The 11,014-nt window shown below is 36.4% G+C and overlaps 1 protein-coding gene across 1 annotated transcript; it reads left to right on the plus strand.

Moving 5' to 3' along the window:
- The first annotated feature begins 2,253 nt into the window (after window positions 1-2,253).
- Window positions 2,254-10,242, plus strand: LOC134533521 (B1 protein). Its single transcript, XM_063371046.1, has 7 exons — window positions 2,254-2,470; window positions 2,873-2,942; window positions 4,613-4,665; window positions 5,210-5,245; window positions 5,695-5,797; window positions 8,580-8,644; window positions 9,978-10,242. The coding sequence occupies exons 1-7, from the start codon at window positions 2,411-2,413 to the stop codon at window positions 9,993-9,995; spliced, it is 405 nt and encodes a 134-aa protein (XP_063227116.1). The 5' UTR covers window positions 2,254-2,410; the 3' UTR covers window positions 9,996-10,242.
- The last annotated feature ends 772 nt before the right edge of the window (window positions 10,243-11,014 follow it).

Consider the following 11,014-nt stretch of genomic DNA (forward strand, 5'->3'; position numbering starts at 1 on the left):
CTTTTCCCCTCCAAGATCAAAACCACCATTACCATCATAAAAATTCGCCAGAGCGCGACTCCCTTTCCACGGTGACCCTCCTCCCCTCAGTGCCGCGACCAATTCCAGCGCGCTTCAAGGGCCAGCACGCGAGTCAACCTAGGGTTTGTAAATACGTGCACGGGTAAAGAGGATCTCGTGGCACATACGCCGCGTCTCGTCATTTTTATTATTTTTTCCTTTAAAAACTAATTTAATTTATTATTATTGTTATTATTACTATGCAGTACATACTTACACAGTGAAAATCCAAAACGGAATTGTAGTTATTCTTCCTGAAAAATTGAAAACAAAAAATTATTATTTTAAAATAAAATAAAAATATATATCAGTATTTGGCTGAATAATTTAACTGATGAAGAGAATTTTTAAGGTTTGAGCTGGCCATACCAAAAAAAAAATAATTAAACATTTCAGAGGTGGAAACTGTAGCTAACTGAACGCTACGGAAATGTGTGACACCATTTTGTTCCGGAGCCCCTCTATTGAAATATTATGAAAAGTTTACCCTGTAAGCCACTTTTTGATTAGTCTACCACTACAATAAATTTAAAAATATGTATACATACAATTTATGATGCGGAACTAATGTCATGTCAAGTACTGTACTGCGACTCGTGTTCGTGCAAGATTGCAACGACGTGCCTGTCGCGTGCGTGCGGTCGCGGCCGAGCGGCCGGGCGGATGCGTTCTCCGTCAAACCCCGAAATCTCCGCGCTGGACGCGGGGGTGCAATTATCGACTCCCGCGAGGCGGCAACGCGGTACGTCACCGCGGTAACGACTGTCGTGCGGTCCGCGCCGCCGACCCTCTTCCCCTCCCCCTACTAACTACCCACTGATCATACAGAGGGGTAGTGTGGTTGGGGGTGGGAGGGGGGAAAGATCGCGTGACTGCGCAGCGATCACACCAGTCACGGGCCTGTGATGTCGGCGCGGCGACCGGAAGCCGCGCCTCCCAGGGCTGTCATCGCGGGGCGCAGGGGGCGCGCAGTGGTCAATCTGCCAAGCTGCTGCTGCCTGGCCTTCGCCTTTAGTTGCGGTCCCGAGCCCCCGTGTTCTGGCAGCAGAGCAGCTCAAGCGCCCTGCGTCTCGGGGGTTCCATTTGATTTTTGACGTGCAAAATAACTAGAGACCCGTGAAATTCGCGGGTTCATTTCGTGTTATGCTAAAATTCAAAGAATCATACCTTAGTGTTGCTTCTGTCATTGGTTCACTGTTAATCTGGAGGACTGAGGGCCAATTAGAGACCCTCACTCATAGAAGTGTCGAATCACAGGCCACCCAGTCGAGACGACTCACAAGTTAGCAGCCAATGAACAGTTGGCATTTGCCCGAGTGTGTAGAGGATATTGGAGTCTATCCTGGAGGTCATTGAACCCGCGAATTTCACGGGTCTCTAAAAATAACTTAGCTCTCTGTACGCGGCTTTTGGTGGGGATAATTTCGCGAGTGGAACGGAAGTAGCATGGAACGGAAATGTGCCACGGTGCTGCCATCTGTGGCGAATGGCGTGAAACCAAATTTCACACAAAAGGGAAACGTTATAGTATTAACGCTTTAACGAATTTTAACAAGATGGGCATTATTTCATATGGTCCCCCGTGCAAACCGAGTACTTTTATTTGTACCCGGGCAAAATGCCGCTTTCCACTGTGTGTGTGTGTGTGGGGGGGGGGGGGGTGGAACCTTTCAGGCACCCACCCACAAAGGACCTCAGGGGATTTCCTGGCCGACACACGATAATGTAAATAAATACAAATTCCTTAACTTACGTTATTATTTAATTGCTTTTACTGGTAGATAAAACAAGAATAAATTTAATTACGAAATAAATAAAACCTAGAAAGGCCTATGGCTAAGAGGGTTAAAGTTTATATATGTTGTCCAACCAGGTGGTCCGCGGATCCTAACCCAGAACATTTTTGAAGGTTAGTGTATCAAAATTGTTTTTCAATGTAAATATAACACTAAAATACTAAGCGAAATATTGACTTTAAAGGCGATTAATATGTCAACTGATAATTTTTTTTAGATATTGCGTTTTATTTCTTATTTATCCCCCCCCCCCCCTCAAGTATTCCAAATTCCCCTCATAAATGTTTTCTGAATGGCGCAACTCGCGCCATACATCCCCCCTCCCCCGTGGGCGGCCTTGGTGCGACACGGGCCCGTGAATGGCAGCTAAGTGCGGCGGAAACTCTCAAGGAGACGCACGAGTTGCACTATACGCAAGCGCAACCTTTATGCCTGTTTCACCCTCGGCGCCGCCGCCGCCACCTGTTGCGTAACGCGGACGCCAGGGTGGCGTATAAGAGGCGGCAGTGCTCGTGGTCGGAGCCAGTGCGCCAGTTCCGTACGCCGCCGCCGCCATGTTGAAGCAGATCCTGGTCGCTTTGCTCGCCGCCTTCGCGCTGGCTTCCACCGTGCAGGCCAGTACGACCAACTGCCAGGCGATTCCCTCGCAGGCTTGCCAACTGCCGACCAGCGACCGGAAAGGTTTTCTCTTTCCATCGCGTCGTGGTGTTACATAAATTCTTGCCAGAAGTTTTTTTCTTCTCTCGATCGATTGCTAGACTTGTGGCGTTATAAATTTTCAGATGACGGCATTGGAAATGGTTACTCTTAACAATGTATCTGCAAACATTCTGAACAATGTCGAATAAAACTAAAATTTAAAATTTTCACTCAAACAAGTTAGCAAGTCAGCCTGTGAAAGATCACTTAATCATATTTTAATCCTGTTGTAATCTCTACGTTGATCAGTAAAACGCTTGAGGTCGCTTTGTTCTTTACATGTTTGCATCGATGAACGATCTTTGTTGTTATTGCAGGCGGACGAGTTGGAAGACATGAAGAAGATGCTGCATGAAACATGCCAAAAAGAAATTAAAGCCGACGAAGGTAAAAAATAGAATATTCTTCAATATTTTATTCCATACTAGCGACCTGCTTCGCAAGGGTGCCAAATAGTAATAAAGAAAACGAGACAAATATTCAGGGTAAAAAAATAAGCATAGTGTTTAATTATTTATTTAATTAAATGGTTATAAGTATGTCACAAATTAAAATCTTCTCTTCTCTAGTTTCTAGTCCTTTTGATTCATCCTTCCATTTCAAAGCAGAGTAATTTTTACAGACAACAGACATTGGACCTATTGAAACGACAGAATCATTCTTGTATTAAAAATGAGAATCGTAATTCATTGCAGAATTCAATTGATTTGTCCACAAATTAATCGCCCTCTGAGATCTATATCCATCCATGTCACGACTAAGACGAACTTCACATTCAATGGAGGGCTCTCTGTGACTTATGTCTAACTCGGTCAAGACTAAGACTTAACCCACGTTCAACAGACGTTTGTCTATTTCTTTACATAAAATTACTTTCTCTTCTATTAGACAACCTGATTTCTTTTTCTTCTTTGGTTTCATAATTAAGACGAAAACGTTTTCTGCTCGCATCTCTGGCACTACGACCTATATTTGAACGACTTCTTCGTGACATAATTACATTGAAAAAAATAATAACTGTAAAATTAGAAGAAATTAAGTTTTATAATTGAAAAAAATATACGATTTTAAATCCACATTACCTCTTATGAATCAATATACTTGACATTTGGATACGTAAATAAACAAAATAATAAAACATAACCCCAACCACCTACTAAAAAATAGCCAATACTCGCCGTACGTACAACACAATAACGTTGAAATTTCCTTGAAAAATAGAAATTAAATGAAATTAAAATGAAATACTAATAACTTTAAAATAAGAATAAATGAAGTTGTATCCTTGATAAATAAAAAAATATGAACGTAAACACACAATTAATCAACATTCACGACGTATATAAATAAACAAAAGAAAAAAATATAAACTCAACTTAACTACGCACTAAAAAAAGAGCCAATTCTCGTATTATGTACAACAGGAACAATAAATATGCAGAGACTTTTTGATACTATTTATAGAGTAGATAAATAAACAAAATAAGAAATCGTGTCATCTTCATATATCGTTCGTTGCTTGAGGGTGAGAGACTGCTTTATTGAAAAAACACCGTCATAGTACATTTTGTAAAAATATCTTCAAATTATACATAAACATCTTCCTCGTTTAACGCTCTTTCCAATAGTGAAAACCGTATTAAAATCCGTTGCGTGGTTTAGAAGTAAGCGGAGAAGCAGACAGCGACTTCGTTTTATACTGTTATCTTTAAAAGATTTGTGCAATGGGAGTGCATGACTTGATGTAAGTTGTTGGACATACGCCATTGCTAAGAACTTTTTCTGTTGAAGAAAACTAATAAATAAAATAAATAAATAAAAATACCCAAAAAAGACAAAAAAACACACAAAATTAAGCAAACAATTGCAAAGTTTGTTTTATACTATTACGATATTTTCCTAAAATCTACAGGAAATTAGACTAAGGATGTTCCAGAAGTAATAATATCTTGCACTGGCAGATTTACTCCCACCAAAAATAATCGCTTTAGTTATATATATATATTTATTTATTTATTTTCAGTCAAATGTTACGTTTCGTATTTGTTATGTTGTAGGCTTGATCGGGAGAGCACAGAAAGGAGATTTCGTGGAAGACCCTAAACTCAAGGTATGTCTGGTTTGAAATTAGAAATAAGTATATATATATGTATATATATAATATTCTTCTTAAACATTTTGTTTGAAGCCAACAAGGGCGTTAGTTGTATTGACATCATTTGTTGTGGCTGTTGAAGCTATAGAAAAGTAAAAGAGTTACTAGAAGTAAAATAAATGAAATTTTCTGAAACTATAAAATATTATAAAAGAAGCTATCGATAGTTTATGTACGGGCAAATATTTTTACGTTCTTGGCACTAAGAGTAAGTCCATAACATTCCCTTTTTTGAAATGATAACGGTATTGTAAGAAATCTCTTAAATTGAAGCAAAAGTAATTAATAGTTATAAAGCTAATGTTATCAAAAGTATAAACTGAATATTATTCTAACATTTTATTATCTTATAAGGTAAGTAGATGCAAGAGTTGAATTTCAATTGTAGATAGATGTCTTTTTCCAAGCACAAAAAAAAATATTTATGCAATATTTAAAATATCTAGGAAATAATATAGACAGCTATTATTTTTTTATTCATTGATGTGCTTTGTTTCAGGATTACATGAAGTGCGTTTTCACGCAACTGGCTGTGGTGAGTACTGCGTGAGATTTCTGATAATAACTTCTAGCGTGGATCGCCAGCGAAAATGAGATACTCTATGTTAGAGACGCAAAAACTTGTTTTCCTCTCTGATATGCCATTCTATAACATTAAGATAAATAAAATAAATAAATAATGGTTTTTCAAACATACTGCCTTTAAAGAATAATTTTAAAGAAATTGTAATACTGATGTACTTCGAAATACATATATATGTATGAGTAAAAATTAAAGGTGATATTAAGATTAATAGTAGGTGTGACTTCTGAAACAATCCTCAACTTAATTATCACCATAGAGTTGCGTGATCTGACAGGCATTCTGTTAGAAAAAAAATTTAATGAGTCATATCACTCATGATTTAAAATTGATTTTCGATTACTTGCATTGAACTTACAACGTTTTGCTCTGTTTTATTTTTGTCCCCCTGTCGCGAGCAGATGAACGAGGCCGGTGAGATGGACTATGACATGATGATGTCAATGATGCCCGACGAAATCAAGGTCCAAGGCCAGAAGGTGGTGGCCGACTGCAGGGGAACGAGTGAGTATTGCCCGGGGAATCCAGGGAGACATACATTTATGTTCCAATTTACTCTATCTGCGACGCAATGTGCTCTCATAAGGAAAGGCAGAAAAAACAAAAATCACAATATTGCTATACTACGGAAACTCATTTCACGGAAAAAAAAAAAAAAAACTGTCAGCGTAGACCTATTAACAAAGAAACACTGCAGTTCTTAATTATTAATGTAGCTAATCAAACAAAATGATCTAACCTAGTCACGAGCGAGACAAAAAAATATTAGATACTGAAATTATATAATGCTTTTGAGTTTACTTCGTATATATAAATATATATGTATATATGTATATACAGTATATCTTTATATACATATTTCTTGTGTGCGTGTGTATGTCACTGAACTCCTCCTAGACGGCTGGACCGATTTTGATGAAATTTTGTGTGTGAGTTCACGGGGATTCGAGGATGGTTTGGATTCACAATTGGATATTTTATCTCGATTCTGAGTTAAGAAAAACTAAAAAAAAAAAAAAAACGCTTTAAAAGCAAAAATTGCAACGCATTATTAGAAGCCATTAAGTTTTGCTATTGTAAGGAACTAAGTAGAGAGTAAGAAAAAAATAAAGATCCTGACAGTTTATAGCGTCGCCATATTTGTTTCAATTTTCAATACCCTTTTTGTATATTACAATTTAAATTGCAGAAAAAAAATCATGTTTCATAGCCACACAAATAGTGAGGATGGTTTAGATTCACAATTGGATATTTTATCTCGATTCGGAGTTAATAAAAACTAAATAAACACGCTTTAAAAGCAAAAATTGCAACGCATTATTAGAAGCCATTAAGTTTTGCTATTGTAAGGAACTAAGTAGAGAGTAAGAAAAAAATAAAGATCCTGACAGTTTATAGTGTCGCCATATTTGTTTCAATTTTCAATACCCTTTTTGTATATTACAATTTAAATTTCTCTATGTCCACGAGGTCTCGCCGCGTCAATTTTCTCCTTGGAGCGAACCCATCCGCTTAATTAAATAAACAGCTTTTATCGTTGAATGATTTCATGATTTATTTAATGAAAATATGCTCTCATAAAAAAATTAGTTAGATAGACATTCAATATGTGTCTTTCTCTCACTCTCTCTCTCTCTCTGAAATGTATGTAGCTTGCTCGCGGGTCAGTAATGCAGACAATCTTTACATTCTAGCTCGAGACGGAAAAAACAGTAAATGTGGTTTATAACGACATTTTATGAAGTGTCTTCCCGTCATTACATTTGAAAGTAGAAACATATTTTCTCAAAATTTAGGTAGTAACATATTTTTATTGCAAATACTGAAATAGAGGTGAGAAAAATTATCGTTTGTGAACATAAGAAAACTACTACAACTGTATCAACTGTTATGTTATAATGTTTAAATTTCTAAATGGTGCAAGATAATACAAAATTCCATGCGGAAAAAGTCGTGGGCAGCAGATACGTATAGTTATAGGTGTGGGGCTATGCATGCTGATTTTTCATATACTGCATGGATGCGAACATGTAAGAATAATCTATCTATCTTACTATAATAAAACAGTACTTTTTCTGTATGTCTGTTTGTACGCGATTTTGATGAAATTTTGTGTGTGAGTTCACGGGGATTCGAGAATGGTTTAGATTCACAATTGGATATTTTATCTCGATTCTGAGTTAAGAAAAACTAGAAATACACGCTTTAAAAGCAAAAAAACTAAGCATTGTTGATAATTAGCCTCCATGGCAACGGGCTTTTGCATTGTTGTTGCCTTCTGCGTAACCATGGGAAAGGTTTTTGGTAACGGCAGTGGCGTGCCCAAGAGGAGGGGTATGTATAATGAGAAGATACAAAATGTCCAGCGAAAAAATACTTACCGCCATATCCATATCTCACAAAAAGTACATTTGGGCAGGACAATGTCTGTCGGGTCCGCTAGAAAGATATATAGAGAGATAGAGATATAAATAGAAAGATAGAGAGTTATAGAGATATACATAGAGAGATAGAGAATTAGAGAGATAAAGAGAGATGCTTAGTATACGTTTAAAAAATTACAAAAAAAAAAAATGATTGAGGCATTGCAACGCATGCCGGGCATTATCTAATATATATATATATATATATATATATATATATATAAAATTGGATTTTGGTATGTATGACGTCGATAAACTCCAACACCATTTGACCGGTTGCCATGAAAGTTGGCACATCGAAGTTTTTATTTCCACGGAGAAGGTTTTTATACTATTCGTTTTTTTTTGCAACTCACTGCTAGATGACGCTGCAGTGCGTCAACTTCTAACCCGTTCAACCGATATCCATGGGCAAACAGAAAATCATGGGTCATAGATACACAAACAGTAATTTTTGTGCCATTTCTCCATGTCCACCACACTGTCATGTAGCGCTATCCATTTTGTTTTTACTCGCAGACAATTATCGCCCTGTGTTCAGCCCAGGGCAACGCCGGTTACTGCAGCTTGTATATACTGTAAGAAAAAGAGACCACCGTATCAAACAATTAACATGTTTCCTCTTTATTCGCTTGATTATAATATTAAAATAATGGCGTATAGATTTTCCGGTTAGAGCCACGTATTGGAGATTGCTTGTTCTAACCAACGGCCCCAGCTAAGGAAACGAGGGTCCATTTGCTACAAAATGTTCGTGAGAGCCCGCAATTAAATTGTGAGACCTGGTGTGTGCTGAATTTTTGTAAAAAAAAAATGTATTATTATTCATTATTAATGGTTGACACATGCTGTGCTATTTTCAGCTGGGGAAACTCCTGGTGACGTGGCTATGAATTTCAACAAATGTTTCTTCAAGTCCCAGCCATCCGTACGTATCTATTCTTTGTTCTTTAAATGTTTGCAACGATGAACTGGATTCTGATACCTAACATTTAATCTCTGTAAATCTTGTGTGGTGATCCATCAAAATATACATATGTGTATCAATCGGTGGTAACTAGTAGTATATAATAGCCGATTCTCGTGCATTGTTATTCTTATTGGACTACGATTTGGTGGTTGCTGCTTGTGGCGGCAAGCATAAGGATTCGATCATGTTCGGTCGTTTCCGCCGCTCGTTAACTAAGATCGGGATCTCGTCGACAATATTCGCTAACATTCGTGTTTTTCATCCACAATTCTGCACAGTTATTCGCAGTTGTTCGAGTGTCGCCTACGAAGCGCACTACCGTCGCCAGACGCAATATATTTTTTTTTACGGTATTGGTTACTTATACTGTAAAAATAGTTTTATTTTAGTTCTGACGCTGGTTTCTTAAAATATTTAAAGAAGTTAAAAAAAAAAAAAATCCGTAGGTGGGCAGATTCGCATCCAAGGGCTTAAGATTACCGACTCAATGCTTTGACCGCTCAGCTACCGGGTCGACCATTTCTATAATAAGATTATAAGTGTATACTAGTAATAATTTAGAACTCTGATAGGTCGGACCTCTGTATTGAAATACATACGCCTTTTACCGCACGTCCATCGAGAAATTTACCGGACCGAGAATTAATTAAGGTATAAAAAAAATAACACACATATTCGGACTTGCATTATTTTTATTTGAAGGAATAACAGCATCACATGTTAGAGAACATTGTCGCCATCTTTATTTTCAATACTTGCTGCCAGGAGCGCTAGTTAAAAAAAACATCTTCAGCTAGAGGGTGCTACCACCATCTTGTTTTTAGTAATCGATACAAGGAGTCCTAGTGTTACGAAGCACATGCCCAATTTTCTATTTTATAGATTGCGTTGCAGTCATATTAGTTTAATTTTTATCTGCTAGAGTGCCAATCATGTCATCCGCCATCTTTTCGACCGTCTTGGCTGCCAACTTAAGCAGCCACCATATAATTGTAGTCCGGATAGTGATACGTTTGAAGTTATGTGATTAAAAGGTTGTTCTTTTTTACACATACACCATTGCCTCATCGTACTTCCAAAAAAAAATTTAAATAAAATTTTCCCATTACAAGAATCATTCAGAAAATGTTCATATTTTTTGTTTGGAGTTATTAAACTTTTACAGTTTGGTTTGTAACAGTCTGCATTCTTATGACTGTTGGTTTTAAACTCATCAGTACCATTATTCTTTTTTCTCAAACCTATTTTACTGGTTCGGATACATTTTAATGTTTTTTTTTATTTTTTCCAGATATACTTCTTGATTTGAAGAGATCATCACAAGCAGAAACTACGTAGTTGTGTGAACTTCTTTCATTGCTATACATAAAGAATGCTCTTTATCAACTTAAGTGTTGTTTTTAACGTAAATGAATATTTTATTTTGTAACATAACAAAAGAAACGTGAAAACGCAATTGTGTAGAACGTCTTTAAATCACTTCCCTAACTAAAACAAATGTATTCATAAACTTTCACTGCACGAGTTAGTTTAGAATAAAAATTTTGAAGTGGAAACTTTTGTGTGTTAATTTACAGTGATTTAAACCTTGTATGAATGTTGTGTATTCGTTCTGGTGTGTATTCGTTCTGTTTGAATACAAATTTTTATTTTGCTTCTTGATGTAATGTTTGAAAATTTTTATGTAATTATTGCAACATTTATCATAGGATTTAATTCAAAATATTCGTCCGAATACGAACACCTCAGTATCATGTGTATACCTACAAATTAAAAAAAGCGAATGCCTTATTCAATAGTGACTTTATACGCAAGTATTTGTTTTTTATGTTTCTGTCCAGCTGTACAAGCGTAGCATATACAAGAATATTCTATTTTTAATCAGGGTAAATTTTGTTATAAAATAAATCAGCATTTACTTGAATACTAAGTTGATTATGGCTGATTCAGAAATATGAAAGATTTTAAAATTTAGCTGCATATGTCTTAGCTGGTTTATGACGTAAAAAGTATACTTTAATTTATCTCTGGCCAGAGTTGATGCGCAGAAACAATAAAATGTGCAAATACTCGTAGTTACTACACTATTTATAGGTTTTATATATTTTTTTTAAATTAAATAATAACGCCTGGCCTTTACGAAATGTTTAAAAAAAATTTTCTGGAAGCGCTGGTAAGTAGAACAAACAGTTTCTTTGTTGGCTTGTTTGGAAGTAACGAGATTTCTCACACGCCGTAGATATATGTGGGTACATTCTGTTCAAGATAATGTGATAGTTTTTTTTTACATACGTTGCAAGAGACGTTCAGACTTTAAAAGTTGAATAT

Source organism: Bacillus rossius, chromosome 6, assembly GCF_032445375.1.
Source record: "Bacillus rossius redtenbacheri isolate Brsri chromosome 6, Brsri_v3, whole genome shotgun sequence".
Lineage (NCBI taxonomy): Eukaryota > Metazoa > Arthropoda > Insecta > Phasmatodea > Bacillidae > Bacillus > Bacillus rossius.